Source organism: Musa acuminata, chromosome BXJ1-8, assembly GCF_036884655.1.
Source record: "Musa acuminata AAA Group cultivar baxijiao chromosome BXJ1-8, Cavendish_Baxijiao_AAA, whole genome shotgun sequence".
Classification (NCBI taxonomy): domain Eukaryota; kingdom Viridiplantae; phylum Streptophyta; class Magnoliopsida; order Zingiberales; family Musaceae; genus Musa; species Musa acuminata.
In genome coordinates this window covers 40678630-40699230 of record NC_088334.1, presented here as the reverse complement: position 1 = coordinate 40699230, position 20601 = coordinate 40678630, and the positions used below count along the sequence as shown (strand labels likewise).

Genomic DNA, 20601 nt, shown 5'->3' with positions numbered 1-20601 from the left:
AGCGGTGGCACCTCTTGAGGCTCAACCTCTCATGTTATTTGGGCGATGGTATTGCCCAAACTAGCGATGGTACCACCTAGACATAGTCTCCTAGACTGTGTTAGACGGTGGTACCACTTAGTATTAGACTAACAAGTGATGACATCACTAGTTGTCAATTTGGCAAATGATGGTACCGCTCAATAATGGCAATGGTATCGCCAATATCCAAAAAATCAAGGATGGGATTTTTTTAGCTCCATTTTTTAAGTCATTAGAGCTTATAAATACCCCACTCTTTCCTACACGAAAGAGCATGAAAAGTAAACAAAAGTTTTGAGATTTTAAATAGTAAAAGTATTAAAAAAGTGATGAGTGTCCTCCTCCTCTTCCTTAAGTTTTATGATCATTTTAAGAGAGGTGTGAAACTTGTAAATGTTATCTCCTAAACCTGTGAAAAGGAGAAAGAGTTGTAAGAGGGTAGTTGGTCTTTGCCCATTAAAAGAAGATTATTAGTGAATGCCAGTGGCCTCAACAGAAGAGGAATCAGGAGTAGACGTAGGTCACGACAACCGAACTACTATAAACTCGGTTTATATTTACATTATGCTTTTCATTGCTATTACTTTCTAAGTTAATTGCTTAGTTCACTTACTGCAAGTCAAGCACATTTTCGATATGATTTTTTCATCAAACGAAAGTTTTTTAAAACTGATGATTTTATCGAAAACACTAACTCAACCCCACCCGCCCCCCGCCCCCCCATGCTGAAATGGTCTTAACAATTGGTATCATAGCCATGTTTCTCTCCGTTTGGTTTAATACCTAAGAGAGATGGCTTTTGTTGGTAATTTAGATGGTCATTCTATCATTCGTCCTTATATGTTTAATAAGACAAACTACACATATTAAAAAACTTATATAATTTTTTTTTTATTTCTATGGATTTTGATTTATGGAATATTATCGAATGTGGTTTTCAAAAATTCTCTAGACCAATAAGTGAGTGGATTTAGAGAAAAAAATTATTTTACTTAAATGCAAAAGCTATGAATGCTTTATGTTACGTTTTAGATAAAAATAAATTTAATCATATTTTTATATGTGAAATTATATATAATATTTGGCATACACTTGAAGTCACACACGAAGGCATATGTAAAGTTAAAGAATCTAAAATCAATCTTTTATTACATAGTTTTGAATTGTTTCAAATGAAATCAAGCGAAATCATTAAAGACATGTACACTCGTTTTACGAATGTCGTCAATGGTATGAAAGCTCTTGATAAAGATTTTTCTAATATTGAACTTGTTAATAAAATTCTAAAATCTCTTTAGAAAAATCAGGATTGAAAGTAATTATAATACAAGAGACAAAGGACTTGAATTGTTTTCTACTTGAGCAACTCATAGGGTCATTAATGACCTATGAAATGATGTACAAGACATGTGATGAACATAAGAAAAACCTTCTAAAGACAGGAAGAATATGACACTTAGAACTAGAGAAAACTACTCGAGCAAAAACTCAAGTAATGATTAGGACTTTACATTCCTAATAAGAAAATTTTAAAAATTCATAAGAAGAAACAATACAAATCTTGTAAAACAAGATACCAAGAATAAAAATAAACTAAAAAATAACACAATCATTTGCTACGAATACAAGAAGTCGAGACACTTTAAAAGTGAATGTCATCAACTAAAGAAGAAGTTACCAAAGAAAAGAAAGCACTTAAGAAAGCACTGAAGAGCAAACCAATGATAGTGAGGTGGCAAATTACGCTCTAATGGCACTCAATGATAATGTAAATAACTCAATCGAATCTTATTTATCTTATGATAATTCACTTAATGCTTTTAATAACTTATATGATGAATATAAGCTAGTTGATAAAGAATATAAGTTATTAAAAAGTAATTATGTTTCTCTTTTTAGTCAATTTAAAAAATTTAAAAATGAGCATGATAATAACATATTAACTCCTTGCATTAAGTGTAAAGAGTTAGATTAACTTAAGAAAGAAAATGTAGTATTGTAATAAACTTTAAAAAAATTAAAATTAGAAACAAATCTTTAAACATGATTCTTGTTAACAAAGATTATGTACATAGAAAAGCAGGAATCGATTTTGTGAGTAGCAATACTCAACAAAAACTGACTTTATTTGTTAAAGGATTCACATTACATATTTCTCATAAAAATAAATATAATTTTTATGGTAGATGTGAATATTTTGCTTATAAATATTCATTTAAAAGATATAGGTCATACAAATTAGTTTGGGTTCATAAAGGAACCATAAATAATCCAATGCTAATAGTCAAGATAGGTAGATCTATTCATGAGGAATCCAAAGATAAATTGGTACCTAAAAGAAAACCCTTTTTTTGTAGATATGTTTATAATTAAAAGCTAAGATTAAAAGATACTACCTTGATAGTGGATGCTCAAGGCATATGACCGGAGATCCCATATACTTTTCTAAGCTTACTAGCCAAGACGAAGGATATATTATCTTTGAAGACAACAACAAGGAAAAATTATTGGCAAAGGAACCATAGATAATAAGTCAAACTTCTTGATTGAAAATGTGTTATTAATATATGATTTAAAACATAATCTACTAAGTATTAATTAATTATATGATAAAGGATCTATCATCAAATTTGAATCTAATGCTTACATAATAGAAATACTAGACGTATGATTATTTTAAAAAATAATAATGTGTATACTATTGATATTGATGATTTTTGTGATGAAACATGTTTTTCAACTTTAAACGATAATGCATGAGTTTAGCATAGGAGACTAGGTCATGCCTTGCGTCAATCCTTGTTCATCTAAAAGATTCAGTAGGAGCCCATTCTTACTTGCTTTTGATTACACCTCGGAAGCATTCAATTGAATGGTGGTGCAAACCCAACTAAACATATCACTGCCATCCCTTTAACTATATAAATTCTATCATCTCATGAGATATCTTATCTATTGCGATACATGAATCTTATCAAACATCTTTGAAGATATGCCATTGTGTTTGATCTTATGGCTGAAATAATTAACTAAATAAAAAAGAGATGAATTTAAGGTGACATCAAGAAAGACAAGGAATCTATTATGAAAAATAAAAAATATTTTAGATATTCACACAAATGGAAAGATATATAATTTAAAATTTTATAAAACTATAAATTTGCTTCAAGAAAATGTAAACTAAAAATTTAATTTGAATATGAAGATTCTAATATTTGCGTTCCTTAACCACTTTAAGATTAATATTTTAGCTAATTTTATATCTTGGTTTTCTAAAGTGAAACAATCCTTATAGACTAACTTTCTTTCATGGTAAAAGGAATAAAATTTCTACAACTAAATCTAAATGCATCTTGTAATCTAGAAAATTAAACATAACACACTCAGTCAACTATTTAGAGTATTAGAATGCTATGTTAAAATCAAATTAACCTAGTGTAGCTACCCTACATCTTAATCAATGAAAGCTATCCACATCTAGGATATTTTATTTGCACTTATTCTTCCCTAAAATAAATATCTATTCTATTCTTAGTAATTATTCCTATGGTATGATAAATATATATTTTTACATAACATAGTATAAATATGAAATATTTTAATATACAGGTGCTTATCAAAGTATGCTCCTATCAGATTAACCTTGAGGAACGATTTTTACTAATCATCAATTTAAAATTTTTGGTGTACTTGAGCATTGAATAATAAACAACAAAGAGATGCTTGAAAATTTTGATGAGAAAATCAAATAATAAAATACTAAAATATAAAAAATAAAAAATAATTTACTAAAAATTTATTAAAATGTACTTAGTAATACATGGGTTAACTTGCTATGGTTTAGATCTATAATATAGTGACAATATGATACCTATTAAAGACATGTAAAATTTTAAGGTGTTTCAATATAATGTGAATTATGTCATGCTAGATTTTGAATATGTTTGACTTATTAGTTTACTATTTTATGTAATTCATTCTTAAAATTCATCTTTGTATTCAAAATTTTAACACAAAAAAGAAATTTAATTTTTGTAAATATATCTAACTATGTAGTATTTGTCTACAATTGTGATAATCATATATGCTAATTACAATGTTTTATTCCTCAATAAGTTTAAGTTAATGAAATGAACTTTTAACTTGTACAAAGAATATTATCAACTAAGTTCTTGAATTAGGTAAACTAGAGATGATTACCGAAATCATAAATTTCAAGAGTATGCATTTTTGTGCCATAGTTAGGTTTTTTTCATTTTATAAGAACACTAATTTGGGCCTCAAAGTAAATAATTTGGTGCTCTTTTCAAATAAAATTTAATTGTACTTATTATATTTTATCTCACGAAGAATATCACTTTTTGAAATATTTGAGAATTACTAACTAATTCTCAAGGGAGATGCTCATTCTTTTTTCAGTCATATTTATGCTCGTGATAGAGATGAAATAGAATTTTTAATATGTCATATAAAAATCTTCCTAGCATATTAAAAATGATAATATTTTTATGTAACAAGTTGAGCATACAAAAATATGAGGGTTGTATTTTCTGTTTTAGTTTATCTAGATTTTTTTATTATAAAATAAATTATTTTTTAATAAGATAATTTAGCATATAGAATGAAGATTTAAGTTTCTACACGTGATTTAAAAGCTAAAACCATTATGCATTAGTTTCAATCGACTCTCACAAAGAACATTCCAACAATCTAGATGTAAGTTTAAGGTCACAAAATTTATTTTACTACAGATAATTAAGTATTAGACTTTTCATGGCTATAAGATAAATCCTCATCAGCCTAATCATCTTTCGCGATAGTAAGTACCTACCATGTGAGTAACAACTCGAGTACAAAGTTATATTTTGTTCTCGTCCATGCCACCTTACTTGTAAGCAACTTTTCTCCTTAATTGAAGTTTATAAAGCTAATCAAAACCAAGATTGATTTAGAATTAAAAATGGACTCGAACTCAATAGTTAAAAGTGTAATTGACCCAAAATGATTAGTTTCCTGTTAATTAGCAGCTGTTACAAACAAATGATCAACATTTGCTTACTCCAACACCCCAATCTTCTCTCTTTGTCATACACATTACCATAGCGCTGTCCGTAGAGGAAGAAGCATGCCGCGCTTCTTAATACTCGGTTCCAAATACACCGGGCTGCAACCCTACGCCCGTACTCGAACGTGTCACCGTGCCATTCCCCGGATTACACGGAGCCCTGTCTCCCGACACACCGAGAGCCTCTCTCATGTGGATCGGGCCCACCACCTCAACCGGCCTGCCCATTTCAAAAGTTTTTGAAATCGATCGCATCCCAACACCTAACCACCAATACTTAATCGCCGCACAAACATCAACAACCCTGCACCATACTCCTTGATCTACCTGCCTTGTCACAGGGTTGACAGATGGGAACGGAAGATTTTACCCAGTAATAAAGCGGGTACGAATGTCGTGTATTTCTGAATGGAGAAGGATGTTTCTGACCAGTCCCCACATCTGTTTTTATAATCGGTCTTTGCTTAGGTATGGTTTCTTGTTGTTGCTGCTCTTGTTGTGGTCATTGAGACACCCCTTCTCCCTTCTCTTGCTCGCTCGCTCCTCTCCTCTCCTCACGCCGCTCATCTCGTCGCGATCCACCGACGAGTGGATCTGATCTCAAGTGGAAGCAGGATGAATGGCGCCGCCGTCGGGGGGAGGCAGATGCAGCAGCGGGCCGGGAACCAGCTCCACCAGCGGCAGTACGCGTCCGACCACTTCTTCCCCGACGCCGGAAACGGCGGTGGTGGCAGCAAGTGGCTCCAGCCGGGCGGAGTAGCGTATTCTCAGCAGGTAATCGGATCCTCACCGGCCTACCGCGATCTGGAGGAGATGGGATGGGATCCTGTTTCTGGAGACCGAATATTTTCTTGGTGGTGTAGGTGGACTACTCGAGGATGCTGAGGAGCATGCACAAGGGAATGAGCGGGGAATTCTCGATGTCGGGGGAGCCGCTAACGCCGCCTTTGACTTCACGGTCCTCCAGCCAGAGGAAGAATGGGGAGGAAGTGTCGCCGAGTGAGCTCAGCCCGGGGATCTTGGATCTCCACTCCTTTGACACTGAGCTTCTCCCTGAAGTAATCCCTCTCTTCTTTTCTTTTCTTCGGAGGCACTTTTGCTTTAGCAGCGAAAGATCTCAATGATGCTTTCGTTACAATATTCTTGATCGGGGGATGTTTGGTTCTTTTCTTTGGGGTCATGTCATTTTCTTAGAAATGAAGCATCTATTTCCTTTTTCGGTTAAAATATTATTGACCTTTGTATTGCATGATAGTTCTGAGTAGGTAATCCATCAGATCCTCCAAATAACAAGGCTTTTGTCGAATGAACCAATCCATTTGGGACCCTGCGGATCTTTTTCCTTTTCCTATTCAATGACATGGTTTGGTTCGTTGATGCTGTCAGCAGGTGACAGGCGCTGGATTCGGTGCAGGCCCACTTGGTTATGGTAGAAACATGGATGAATTAGAGACGAGCTTTTCCAGTAACAAGCCTATGAGTCGGAATTTAGGGCCATCTGAAAACACTCTCTTGAAAAGTTTCTCGGTTGATAAGGAAAAAACGAGTGCTGTTGCCAAGATCAAAGTAGTGGTATGTTATTCTACTATGCAACTTTCTTAAGATTTATATTGCTTACGGTAGTCATTTGTGAAACCTTTTCATAATTTGAACTCATAACTGAATTCTGCAATGTTCATTCTCTGTTTTACCATTGCTTATGTGTGAAATATTGTGGCATTTATTTAACTGCTTTAAGTAGTGTGAATTATGACCTCAATGTAGGTCAGAAAGAGACCTCTTAACAAAAAGGAAATAGCAAAGAAGGAGGATGATATCATCACAATAGTGCCAAGTACCAACTCTCTAACTGTTCATGAGACAAAACTCAAGGTAATATTCTTCTCATTCATGTTACTTTCTTATTCAACCACAGCACCTCACTTTACTGCTTTACCCCTATACCAAGCTATGCAAAAAAAATTTTGTTTCTGATAGAAAATTGTTCTATTTGATTCCATTGCATAACAAAACTGTTTTATAATTTATTTCACTTGTAATTAACTATTATATCTCAAGTGGAATCTGAGGGAAATTTTTGACAAGATTTAGCCAAAGTTGGTCACCAATTCAGCTCCTCTAGGGAACCCAATTTCTGTGGACTGAGGTGACACTCACTCTAGAGTAACTTGAAATCATCTCAGACATGGATTACTTAAATTTCTTTCCAGATATTATAACACATTAATTTGCATCATGATTTCTTATTTTTGTAATGAGTTTACATTACGACTTGGCCCTATAAGGATAGCTCAAATCAAGACCTTTTAGCCATTACTTCAGTTTTGAATTTGAGACTCCTAAGTCGTGAAGCATAACACTAGGACCATAAAGGGCTTGCTATGATGCCTAGAATATATTGTCTCACTAAAAAACTGAAGCATAACTTCATTTTCATCTCCTTTCACTGAAATGTATGATACCTCTAGAAAATATTGTCTCACTAAACAACAAGTGACAGTTATATTTATAAGCATATGGCAGAAAACATCCTGTTTTGTTCCATAATCCAACACTATTCTTAAGCAGTAATCGTCAAGACAAGCACTTATTGATAAATGTCTTATCTTCCACATCTTTTGTGGTCGCATATACATTTATTTTTTGTTAATACTCTTGAACAATCATTGAAATTATCTGATCTGTTTACAAACTATGCTTTCCTGCTTTTAATTTATTCTTGGACATGTAGGTTGACCTCACTGAGTATCTTGAGAAGCATGAATTTGTGTTTGATGCTGTTTTGGATGAAAATGTCTCAAATGAAGAAGTGAGTACCAGATGAAAATAGAAGATAGACACATCTGCAATCTTAAGTTCTCTTTACCAAACTGTCTGTCTATTTGTTTTCCAGGTATATCATGAAACTGTTGAACCCGTTATCCCTGCCATCTTTCAACGTACAAAGGCAACTTGTTTTGCTTATGGACAAACAGGCAAGTAAACTTTTTGGTTGGGATTTTTATAACGATACATTTAATATATTCTCTTAGTGATAATAAATAGCTTGGAGATTTATGATGGTTATACCGTAAGAACATCAGTGACACTATATGGTTCTAAAATCACTGTATTTTGTTTTGTGTTTAAGTCGTTAAAAATATGATGCAAAATAGCCATTAAAATTTCTTGTATTCAAATTTCATCAAGGGTACCAGTGTTAGGGAAAACTTGATATGTAGCATGTTCATGCAGCTGCAGTTGAAATGATATTCTTTTAACCTTTTTGTCATTGCTACTCTATTGAGAGTGTAAACAGAATTTATGCTTTAAATTGTCTACTATTAAATATTCATACACACTTTTTTTTTTATAATCAACATTGTTCAAAGCTCTCTTCACGGGGAAATAGGAAGTTGCTGTTTTCTATCAATCCTATATCTTATATTAGTTAGAGTCTTGACAGACTATTCCCTTGAAAGGTACATAATTTCTGTGCTTGTCAACCAGTAGTGTTTACAAATACTCTGCAGAAGTGTTAGCAACTCTAGCTTAATTAAAAACGAAATGACCCTGATTTAGAAAGTCTCCCTTTTTAAAGTACAACTAAAAAGGAACAAAGACAAAGATAATCATTAAAGAGATGGTACCTTCTTCAAATTATTTTCTTAACACATGATGGGTTAGTGTTTTACATAATTGTTTTTGGTAAAAAGTAGTTGTTCGTATATTCAAGCAAGTTGTGCATGTTTGAAAATTTTAGTGTGGTCAGGAATCTCTAGATTCTTGCAGACTAAATCCTTCAATATATTTTATTTCTCTTGTCTGGAAATCTAAAATATGCTTGAAAATTTGTAAGTTGTGCTTCTGGTCCACTTTTATTTGTGTTCTGGCCTGCTGTTTTTGTGACCCAGCACTTTCATACTTTAATGGTCAAACCTATGCTTCTAGATTTGTATGGGATTCTGTACTTCATTGTGCTTATAAATTTGTGTTTGATTCTATACTGCATCCTGCAAGTGGTTATCTTCTATAATCTTTTCAGGTAGTGGAAAGACATACACCATGCAACCGCTACCACTTAAAGCATCACAAGACATTCTGAGGCATATGCATCATACATACAGAAATCAAGGGTTTCATTTGTATGTCAGCTTCTTTGAGATATATGGAGGAAAGCTTTTTGATTTGCTAAATGATCGGAGGTCTGATCTCATTTTTTTACCTCAGCATGTATAATCTGTTTTTCGCTATTCAGACTATCAATTTTCTTGTAGGAAGCTTTGTATGAGAGAGGATGGAAAGCAGAAAGTTTGCATTGTTGGTCTGCAAGAATATAGAGTGTCAAGTCTTGACACCATAAAGGATCTCATTGAAAAAGGAAATGCAACAAGGAGTACTGGCACAACTGGCGCAAATGAGGAATCATCACGTTCTCATGCGATACTCCAACTTGCTATCAAAAAGACAGTAGATGGCAGTGAATCTAAGCCTGCTCGAATAGTTGGCAAGCTCTCATTCATAGACCTTGCCGGAAGTGAGCGTGGTGCAGATACTACAGATAATGACAAGCAAACAAGGTGATCATTTTTTGCCTATAATGACAGAAGGTAGATGTATATTGCATGCAATCATTTTTTAGCAGCTTAGTAAATTCAAGTGTATGTTTGGTCGCAGAATAGAAGGTGCTGAGATCAACAAAAGTTTGCTTGCCTTGAAAGAGTGCATTCGAGCCCTTGACAATGACCAGGTTCATATTCCTTTCAGAGGGAGTAAATTGACTGAAGTTCTAAGGGATTCATTTGTTGGTGATTCACGCACTGTAATGATCTCATGCGTTTCTCCAAATTCTGGCTCATGTGAACACACTTTGAACACTCTCAGATATGCCGACAGGTGATGGATTAGTATTATGTTTTATATGTTACAGTCCTTTCTTTTGCTTCTATCTATTGCTAACTGGTCTAATCTTATGTGAAGGGTGAAGAGTCTTTCTAAAGGGAACAGCAAGAAGGACCTCTCATCTGCAACACTAAATGTAAAAGAATCAGTTTCTGCTCCCATATCTTTCTCCAGATTTGAGGTTAACAGTGGTGATACTGGCGAGGACCAAAAACCTGGATGGTCCAAACAAGTTGAAAAGGAAGTCTTTTTGTCTTACAACAGTGTTTCCAGCGGGAGAGAAGAGGACCAAGTAATTTCTTCACATGCTAAGCATTTTCGGGCAAATAGTAGAAGTTCCTCAACTGCAGAGGTGTTTGATTACTCCGAGGAGGTATACGAGCCAGACAAACCATCTTGGAGAAAAGGAAAGGCAGAGGCATATTCATCTGTAGCTGCGGACGGGAAGACAAGGAGAGTTGACTCTCTTGCAAAACGAAGAGAGAGTCATAATGAAGATGCCAATTGTTTCGATTCTGACGATGACCTAAATGAGCTTTTGAAGGTGAGACCATTTTTATCACTATGAACAAGCCTCTGTTCTTGCCACCTTACTAAATACTAAATGACACAATTACAGGAAGAGGAGGATTTGGTGATGGCCCATCGGAGACAAGTGGAGGAGACATTAAACATTGTTAGAGAGGTAATGTTCCATTGAGTTAGACTTACTAGTCAAACTTGAAATGTACGAAGCTAATATTCTTTTAAATCAGGAAATGAGACTTTTGGATGAAGCAGACCAACCTGGTAATCAGCTAGATGAATACGTATCTAGATTGAATGCCGTACTCTCCCAGAAGGCTGCAGGAATCGTAAATTTGCAGACTCGATTGGCTCATTTCCAGCATCATTTGACTGAGAAGCACGTTCTTGTTTCTTCCCTCCGCCCTTGATTTGAGAGACCATAAATTGAAGCTGCTACTAGCTTCATCATTGAAACAGTGGCTGGTCTGAGACTGATGCAAGATTTCGTTGCTGCTGGCTTCTGAATTAAAGAGCAGAAGCCAATAATATCCTACCGCGGGTATGATTACTGAAGGATCTTTACCCCTCAGTGCATTTTGGGCAAATCAGTATCTTTGGCTAGTTAATGTTGTTGGTGTCAGCTCTTTTGAAAGGATTTTGGTTTGTTTGCTATTTTTTCCTTTGTTTTTCTTCTCCCAATGGCTATTGTTATGAGATATATATATATATATACCCATGGGAGCAAGAAGTTATATCGATTGGATACTACTCGGAAACGCAATGTTAAACTACTCTGTTGCTTAATCGTCTAAAGTAAAAAGAAGAATGAACATTCTGTAGTTTGGGACAACACTTCACTACATTTGTGTTTTATTAATGAGATTGTATCCAATAACAATTATCCTTAAGTTAAAAGAGTTGGATAATATATACTGGATTTGGTCCATCTCATTCTAATCATAATTAGTTTGACTTGATAGTCTACTCTATTCAGATTGTTTGGCTTCTGGTGCCTCAATTTTTTCCTTTTCAGGATCACTTTCTTATTGGAAATATCAAATTAAAATCTAAATTTAGATAATAGAATTGGAGTTTTATAAAAGTCGGATGTGATATACATGATCTATATGGTTAGATCGAGGATTAATGAGACATAAAAATTAAGAGCTTAAGTCTTCTTTCTGCTATATTGACTATTGCAACTATTCTACTTCCAAGTAATCTTCCATGGCTTCCCACTTGCTCTCATCATTCTACAACTGGAGTCATCTTTTGTGATTCCTTTGTCTTTCGTCTCTCTCTCTCTCTCTCTCACACACACACACAATCCTTTCTTGCACGTAAAGGTGGCAGTCCGAGCAATTTGTTCATCCCGTTTATGCAAACATGCATTCGCCATTCTGTGTATGCACAAAGAAGAACGCATCAAAAACCAGATTCCCCCCCCAAGGCATTGTTTCAAATGTCAAGGCGTTTCGTTATCAAGCTATTAAAGTAACCAAATGTCAAGGCATTACGCGTTCCATCCACCGGCTTCCTATTTCATCCCATAAGTCATCGAGCTATTAATGTAACCAAGTCAACGCAGCCTACAAACTTAAGCCATTAAGTTCTGACTTTATTCTTTCCATTCTTAAAAATATGACATCATTTTTAATCCTCCATCAATCTTCATCTCTCAAAAGTATAATCTTCTAATACCCTTTGCTTTAAGAAAAACGAAAACCCTATTATCAATAGATGAAGACCTTAGATGCTGCTCTGAGAGAATCCAATATATATTTCACATATTCTAACCTACAACTCAAATTATTCTTAACATTTAAGACTGAAACTAAGCATATGATACTATCCAATTAAAAAAAGAAAAATAAGAATATGATAAAGATATTTATTAAGCACTAGCCAAAATAGAGAATGTCAAATTTACGTATTATTATAACTATTTCGATGGGGTTGTCATGAACCCGAAAACTTAGATTATGCAACCACCATACGTCGAGAGAGAGAGAGAGAGAGAGAGAGAGAACCCAGTAACTGGAAATCTGCGGCTGGTGGCAAGCAGATTTAGACCACCACCCACCCACGTACTTTGACTTCATTGTTTTCTAGAAAAATGTTAAGGGTTTTACCCAGTAACTGGAAACCACCAAATACTACCGAAAAGTTTGCGACACGTTTACCGTTAGAAAGCAAACAAGCGAAAACAATCGTCGTTGGATTTAACGTGTGAGCTAACCGACGAGAACCAATGCCATGCATGGATCTCCCAACGCCACTATAAATGGAGGACGAGGCCACAGGCAAAGAACAGTATTAGCATCAGCATCAAGAGACTACTCTCGCCACCATGGGATTCGCCGTCACCATGTTGGCCGCGGGACTCGTCGCCCCCTGCGAGCACACCCCCTCCGCCACTCTCACCCTCTCTTCCGTGGATCACGCACTGGGGTTGCGGTTTTCCCTGGAGATGATGTCGGCGTACGGCCATGGCGCGGAGGCTGCACGCCTCATCAGAGGAGCCTTGTCCCGGGCTCTGGTGCCTTACTACCCCATCGCAGGCCGGCTGGTGACGTCGGGCGAAGGAGAGCTCGAGGTCGCCTGCACCGGCGACGGCGTGTGGTTCGTGGAGGCGATGGCTCACTGCAGTCTCATTGATCTCAAGAACCTCGAGTTCCCTCTCGTGATCCCTAAAGAGGAGCTGCTTCCTAGTCCTCCACCCTGCATCAACCCGGAGGAGATGATATTGATGATGCAGGTCTGTGATGAACATTAATTATTATTCAAAAAAATCAGTATATATTATCAAAAGAAAAAAATATTCATGTTGTTGGTAAGCTAAAAATTTTGATAGAGAAATAAAAATATATTTATATTGCTAAGGATGTTCCATATTATATATGGTCTATGATTTAACCATTAGGTTTATGGATTCCATAAAGAATCTCATTTGATAATTACTTTTACTTAAAATAATACTATAGTAGAAATATTGTCAGACCCACTTAAATTCACATCTAAAATATTATCCTAATAGTAATGTATCAGACCCACTTAAGGATTAAAAATGTAATCGGATGTTAACTATCTTGAAATCCGATGTATGCATCCATACAATCACCATTTATTTTAATAATAATAATAATAAATAAATAAATAAATAAATAAATAAAAGATTTATTTGGCTTGTGGTTTGTGAGAGCGCAGGTAACGCAGTTCGAGTGCGGTGGATTTGCAGTGGGAGTCAAGTTCAGCCACATGGTGTTCGACGGCGTCGGCGCGGGCCAGTTCCTGAAGGCGGTGGGAGAGATCGCCGGCGGGCTTCCTTGCCCCACCGTCGAGCCGATCTGGTTCAGAGACGCCATCCCCGCTCCACCGAGGCTCCCGCGGCAACCTCCCACGATCACGTTCGACTGCGTGCCGTCCCTGTTCGACTTCCCGCAGCTCACCATCAACAACATCAAAGAGGCGTTCATGAGAGAGACGGCTTACAGGTGCACGACCTTCGAAGCGGTCGCCGCGGTTCTGTGGCAGTGCCGGACCCGAGCGATCAATCTGCATCCCCACGCCGACGTCCACCTCGTCTTTTCCGCAAACGTTCGTCCGCTCCTGCGCCAGCTGCTGCCGCCACAGCGAGGCTACTACGGCAACTGCGTCTACTGTTTGAATGTGACATCGAGTAGCGATAAGATCAAGCACGCGCTCCTCACCGAGATCGTGAGCTTGATCAGGGACGCCAAAGCAAGTTTGGCGGCCAAGTTCTCGGACTGGGCGATGGGGAACGTCGAGGAAGACCCCTACAATGTTCCCATCGGCTACGACGTGCTGAATCTGTCGGACTGGCGATCGGTGGGGTTCTTCGAGGTGAACTACGGGTGGGGGACGCCGCACTGCGTTGCTCCTCTCAACGACCATCTCTTCTTCGCCGGCGGCATCCTTCTGAAGCGGCCTTCGCCGGAGCAAGGCCTGCGGTTTAGGGGAGAGGTGGTGACGGAGGAGCACCAAGAAAGCTTCGTCAACGAACTCAAGCGGTTCGCAGAGAGCTGTGGTCAGAAGCATTAGATGTCTTATCCACAGTTGTTGATTAATGGCCAATATATGGTTATCAAGTGATATGAAGTCAAAAAAGTTATGTATCATTGGGATATAGTTGGGAGTGAATCATATACTAAATATTGCAGCATCTTTTTATTTAAATAAAATTGATTAATTTAAAGATATTTCATATACAAGAAGAAAAAAAAAGTAAAAAAAAAAACTGAAGAAATCATATTTATTTTTTTATTCAAGATTTTGATCCAATATTATTTTTATAAAGACGAAAGCTTGTCAATCAAAAATATCATTAAGATAAAAAATATTAGATGTATACCCCATAAGATCTCATTGCTTAAGTCACCAAAGAATTCAAAACGTTATTTTGAAATATATGAGTCCTATTGAATAAATGGTTATAATTAATGATTAAATAAATGATTGTTTTCTAAAAGATATGATTGTAAAAGACGACACCAAAAGCTTATGAATGATTGTTTGAAAGCGAACCATATAATGAATTGCAACCATTAAACTACTAATTAATAATACAAACATTAGACTCTTCCAAACATTAATAATAATAATAATATGGTTCTACGAATGGGATCCGACGATGTGGTTTGACTGAGCCAGCTTAGGTCATTGGGCCTCGCAATAAAACTTAGGTCCGGCCCAAGACGTCCAACATCGAGGATGTTTTCTATTTGGGTTCTATGTTACCTTGTGAAGCCAGCAGAACCCCAAACCTTCCACATCATGTGTTCCATATTTTGATAATAATAATAATAATAATAATAATAATAATAATAATAATATATTTGTTTTTTATAAATGACAAGTGGTGAAGATGGGATTTGATCCCATTGACTCTATGATGATTTTACAAAGTATTTTTACTTTAGCTAGTTAATAGCTTCTAATATGTCTTTGATAAGTGGTTCGGTATAATATCGAATTAATGTTTTAAATTTTAGATGCATAATATGTTGAATGAGGTTGATAAGTGGGTCCAGTATATTACCATCAGATGAATTATTACGCATATATACAATATAAAATTCATAAATTACCTTTGTAAATTTCAAATTATGATATTAGAATTTAAGATTTCGAGCCTTAAGTTAGATATTTAAATTGTAAAATCAAATTAGTAATTTGTAAGATATATATTTTTTTATGATTCGTTCATGGTGTAAGACACAAACTGACTTTTTCTTTTCATTATATGTCGTCACCCTATAAAGAAGATAAAAAAATTTCAAAGTTGGTTTTTCTTCTAATATAAAAGGTTTTTCTATAAAAGATATGTGATAAAATATAAATTAGCTGCTTAGTTTACATTTTTCAACTTTATCGAATGAGATTTTGAAGTCTTAATTTTTATAAATAAATCATATATTATCATTAAAAATAATTATATTATGTATATATAATTATGTGAAAATAAAGGAGACATCAAGAACGTAAATTAGGCGCACATTCATTACATGTTACTTGTAAAAATATCCAGAGATTGTTGAAGGATTATGTAAATGTTAAGAACAGTGTCCGAAGGCACTCATAAAGAACCAAGTAAAACATGTCAATATTGGGATACCCCCTATAAGAAATTTTGGTTGTATAATTGAATGATGTGTGTTTCTTGAGAAGAATAATGGCACTGTAAGAACAAGAGAGAGAAGAAGCATGGGAAAGAGAGGTACAGTGTTTAAAGCAGCTCAAGAACCAATGAAATGAGTTAATGATACATGGGGATGTATTGTCCTCCTCCTTCCTCCACCCAAAATCCAAATCCCCAGTGGATGCACGACACACCCACTGCATTCAAGAGAGGAATTCTCTTTCTTCTAGGCTCCCCAATTGTGGACGGCTCTCATAAAGCTGCTGCTGCTGCCGCTGCTGTCATTAAATGCCCTGTTTCCATTTGGCCCCCTTCTCATTCCCCTCTGTGTATCTCCACAGCATTGATGGCTGCATTTATGTGTCTACATATCCTATGAAACGTTCCTCTCCTTTGCAGGAATGGCTGACAACTTTGGGATGCCGAGCCACCGTTTTAACCCATTTGGTTCCATTCTGTGAGCAGAACAAGAGAACTGCAGCTTTCTCTTGGCTGCCTTTTTATCTATCTTCCCATCTCACCATGAAAATATTTGGATTGGCTATTCCCAGTTTGACCAAAAGGAATTTAATGTATTCAAAGGGACAAAGACTTGTCCTTACTGTCCTTTTGTTCTACATGCACATTCCTCATCCCGCTAGGGTTTTGATTTCTCTTCTTCGGATTGGGACTGATTCAAATTCGAGTCTCATCGACTGTTCTACTTGTGAAGTGTTTCCAGCTTCCACAATACAAACTCTTCCAGCAATATATATATATATATATATATATAAGCATGATTTCTAAATGATGAAGTAAAAAAGCATGGCAGACAACCAGACACATGTCAAACACCCTTTGGATATTGTTTCATCAGTGAAGATTGTTCGACTGGAGACATTGACTTACTGTTGTTCTGTGTTAGGTGTGCAGTTTATAGGCACTGTGGGAAGATGAGGCATGTTAGGGGAGGAGGAAATAGGTTGTCTTGTCACTGAGGCTCAGAGAGAAATCAGAATCTAGCTTGCTTTAGACTGCAGACAAACCCTACAGAAAAGATTTCAACGGAACAAACATTGGGTACATGTACTTGTCAGCATCCCTACCATTTTCCATTCTTCCTTTTGTGGCTGTCAGAAAGGTAAAAGATGAACATTACCAGCTTGGTAGAAGAACATTAAGAGCAAAGAAAACGATCAGTATTACCAAGTCTGCAACACTGAAGCAGAAACAAAAGTAGAGCTTAAATTACATCACAGACTAATTCATGAACTCGAGCCATGGCTGATTAGTGGCCGAAAAGCACTACCCAGATGTCAGAGAAGGCCTGCAGGATTAGTGGATGCAGGTGGGGGGAGTTCAAGGACAGATAGGATTGAAGCAGGCACTCCAAATCTTCGGCACCGAAGATTTGTCTCTCGGTGATCATCTCCAGCATCGAGCTGCGGAAGTCGTTGTAAGGATCGCTGGATCGCTTCACTACCGCGAAGCCTTTCTTCTCCCTCCTCGTGATGGAGACTAAGGGTTGAAACCCCTTGCACACTCCCCAGGCCTCGTACTTCCTCGCTCGTCTTCTCTGAGGACGCTCAGGGTTTCTCTTGTTCTTGTTCTTGTTCTTCTCCTTGGACGTGGGCCTCTGGTAGAACTCGGAGGAGTCGGAGGAGAAGCTCCTTGATGAGAAGAACGTCTCTGTCTCCTCTTCTTTTCCTTCCCTTTCTTCACTGCTGAAGAATCCATCCTCCTGAACATCGCTTTCCATCGATGAAGAGCTGCTGAATCGGTAGCTATTGGACGGAACCCTCTTCTTCTTCTTCTTCTTCCTTTTGATCCCCTCCTTTTCTTCTTTCACGTCTCCATTGAAGCAATAGTAGTAGTAAGAACTCTTCGAGGGGGAAGAGGGGGATGCAGGAGGGCACGTCCTCCCCTCCCACTCGCCGGTCTCATAGTACCCACCCGTCTCCCTCACTCTCCTCTCCTTCTTCCTCGCCTTCAAATCCCTCCACTTCTCGTTCTTCGCCACCAAAGGAGCAGGCTGGCTACACTCGACCGCACACGTCGGCCGGCAGCCACTGTAGTCCACCGACCGCCGCCGAGCTACTGCAACCGTTGGCACAGCGGAAGAGAACGACCGACCGAGGTGATCATCGAGGCTGCCGCCTCGACGCCGAGGCACGAAGACCGGCTCATGGACCGCATCGTCGAAGAGGGCTCGAGTCGAGGCGGCGGAGCTGAGGTTGGTCGCGGCGGAGGCGGAAGGCTTGCAAGGGGAACGGAGGAGAGAGGGCGACCGGAACATGCGAGCGAGTCGCTGTTTCAGCTTGCTACTTCTGCTGCTCTCCATATCGCGCTCTACCCCTCCTCTCGAGCGCTTCAAATTGAAAGGAGATGGCATTAAAGAGGGGAGAAGGAGGCCTACTGCCTTTATAAGGGTTCATGCAGTGGATTAGATGCGATGGGGAATCCACGATAGATATGGAGATCTTACATAATTGACTAATAATTACGTGCCGTTGACCTCTGGGTCTCAAATTGGCCTCTCTTCGCCTGGTCAATCAGAACCTGAGTCTCGCCCAAGAGCCTCAGACAGGTTCTTCACGTCATGCGAGAGGCGACCCGATTGGATTCGTGCATGCACTCTCTCAGCTGCAGACACGTACCCTCCTCCTTTCATCACTCTGCTTACGGCAACAGAGCAGCCGTCTTCCTTCCTTCATTGCATGGTCGAGTGATAGTTAGCAGAAGGATTGCATGTTTACTGGACAACAAAGGATTTGGTGTTGAGCTGTATTCACTACTTCCCTTTTCAACCATGACAGAGGAAGCACCCCAGATTCCCAATTTGCTGTTGACACCAGCACTACATTCCTCCATTAGGGTACTTGTCAATGACATGCTTAGCCATGTCCAACCACCTTCCACTTTCTCCACAATGGTGCTGCTGCTCATTGCATTTACGAGTTGGATAGGTCATGCATTCATTTATATTCTCCCAATCCTTTCTCTGTCTTTGATACCTAAAAGAAAGCCAGGAACAGCAAAGCTCACCAGCGCTAGATTTCCTAGGCATGCCGTTGTCATTAATGTCTATGCCACAGATGGTTCTGTCACCCTGCAAGCAATGGAATGCAGTGTTCTGATCTTGCAAGAAGGAGCAATTTGAACTCTACACATAACACCAGCATATTCCTTTACATATGAATGATCATTTTCAAACATCTATTCTTGTATAGATTGCCACAAATGAGCATATTACCATCTATGATCTTGTGGATATAATCATCAACCAATTTCAAAGCAAGTTTCAGATCCAACAATGCTTACACGACAGTAGACTTGGTGTTGTTCAGAAAACAAAAGGACAAACCCATTGGTGCAAACTATTACAGCATAGATATCCATATAATTGGAAGTACAACAATGAATTGACCACTTTATTGACTCCCAGGAACCTACACTGCCACTTTTAGAGCTTTCCCCGACCCAAACAGTGGTTTGAACATTAACAAGCCATGAACAAACAAAATAGTTGGTAACTAACCCAAACTCCTAAGCCCAACCATTGTACTCCCTCTCGGGATTACACTACCCCAAGAACACAACAATGTATGCTTTCCAAGTTAGAGGTTGTGGAGGAAGGAGGGGATTGGTGGCATGTGTTCTTCCTACCAAGTTTTTGAAATCGATGCATGGAGGGAAGAGTGTGTGGACAAAAGAGGGGTTAAGCTTTGTCACTTCCCCTGTCCTCGAGGGCTCATTTCCCACCACACTTGTCAGTTTGCCTCCGTCCACTCCCATGGTCCGAACCCTTGGAAGACAATGCGGTGTCGAGGACATGGAAGCCCATACAAGTTCAACACCATCAGAAGGTAGAAGATGCAATAGCGAAGGAGCGGAGAGAGGAAGGTTGACAACAACTTTTCCTTCATTTGATTTGGCTTATGTGGTACTTTGTATCTGACTCCCATAAAGACCATAGGGATGGGGTAGATCCCTCATAGCCCGTAGGTTCCAAAAGCTCACCTCCATGGCAAGGGGTGTATCCATACCAGTTAAGGACACACAAGGGGGGGGATCCAAGTGCATGATGACAGGCCCTCCACTATTTGCTTGGATTCATACATAGCCATGTAGCAAACATATCAACCAAGATTTGAAGTCTTGAATGTCTACAATAAAAGATGGATGCTAAGGATCAAATAAATAGTATTTTTAGAAGCAAAGCTTGATATACATATACTATAGCAAGCTATGAATAATAACTAAGGATTTATTATGTTTAAAAGTTTGAACTTCTAAAAGGAGGTTTGTGAGTTTGAAACGGAGTTTGTGGTGGTGATGTCCTCATACATGGCAGCATATAAAATATTGCTTCATTCTTTCACATGTGAAGCCTAAGGCAGTGATGCAACCCAGCGTTGACCTGCTCTGTTGTGTCTCCACTGATTCCTATTGTCTGAAAGTTATAAAAAGGGAAGTCATGGCAAACTCT

At 37.8% G+C, this 20601-nt stretch overlaps 3 protein-coding genes and 1 long non-coding RNA gene across 5 annotated transcripts; 2 read left to right on the top strand and 2 right to left on the bottom strand.

Moving 5' to 3' along the window:
* The first annotated feature begins 5571 nt into the window (after positions 1-5571).
* On the top strand, positions 5572-11326 carry LOC135587831 (kinesin-like protein KIN-13B). 2 transcript variants are annotated; one of them, XM_065079632.1, is made up of 12 exons: positions 5572-5860; positions 5950-6144; positions 6476-6658; positions 6851-6958; positions 7818-7895; positions 7980-8061; positions 9111-9270; positions 9343-9645; positions 9743-9961; positions 10046-10511; positions 10587-10652; positions 10723-11326. In XM_065079632.1, the coding sequence occupies exons 1-12, from the start codon at positions 5702-5704 to the stop codon at positions 10900-10902; spliced, it is 2199 nt and encodes a 732-aa protein (XP_064935704.1). In that variant the 5' UTR covers positions 5572-5701; the 3' UTR covers positions 10903-11326. The 2 variants fall into 2 exon arrangements, with proteins under 2 accessions (XP_064935704.1, XP_064935703.1); XM_065079631.1 differs by having other exon boundaries at positions 6473-6658.
* A 1315-nt stretch (positions 11327-12641) lies between these two features.
* On the top strand, positions 12642-14536 carry LOC135587829 (acyl transferase 9-like). The gene is made up of 2 exons (XM_065079630.1): positions 12642-13232; positions 13682-14536. Exons 1-2 carry the CDS (start codon positions 12825-12827, stop codon positions 14534-14536), a joined length of 1263 nt encoding a protein of 420 aa, XP_064935702.1. The 5' UTR covers positions 12642-12824.
* LOC135587830 (uncharacterized) lies at positions 13579-14117 on the bottom strand. The gene is made up of 2 exons (XR_010475979.1): positions 13978-14117; positions 13579-13900 (listed from the first exon to the last, which is right to left on the bottom strand). It is a non-coding gene; the product is annotated as an uncharacterized LOC135587830 (long non-coding RNA).
* A 2621-nt stretch (positions 14537-17157) lies between the features above and the next one.
* On the bottom strand, positions 17158-18488 carry LOC135589102 (uncharacterized). The gene has a single exon (XM_065081403.1). It carries the CDS (start codon positions 18451-18453, stop codon positions 17401-17403), a length of 1053 nt encoding a protein of 350 aa, XP_064937475.1. The 5' UTR covers positions 18454-18488; the 3' UTR covers positions 17158-17400.
* Between the last annotated feature and the right edge of the window lie 2113 nt (positions 18489-20601).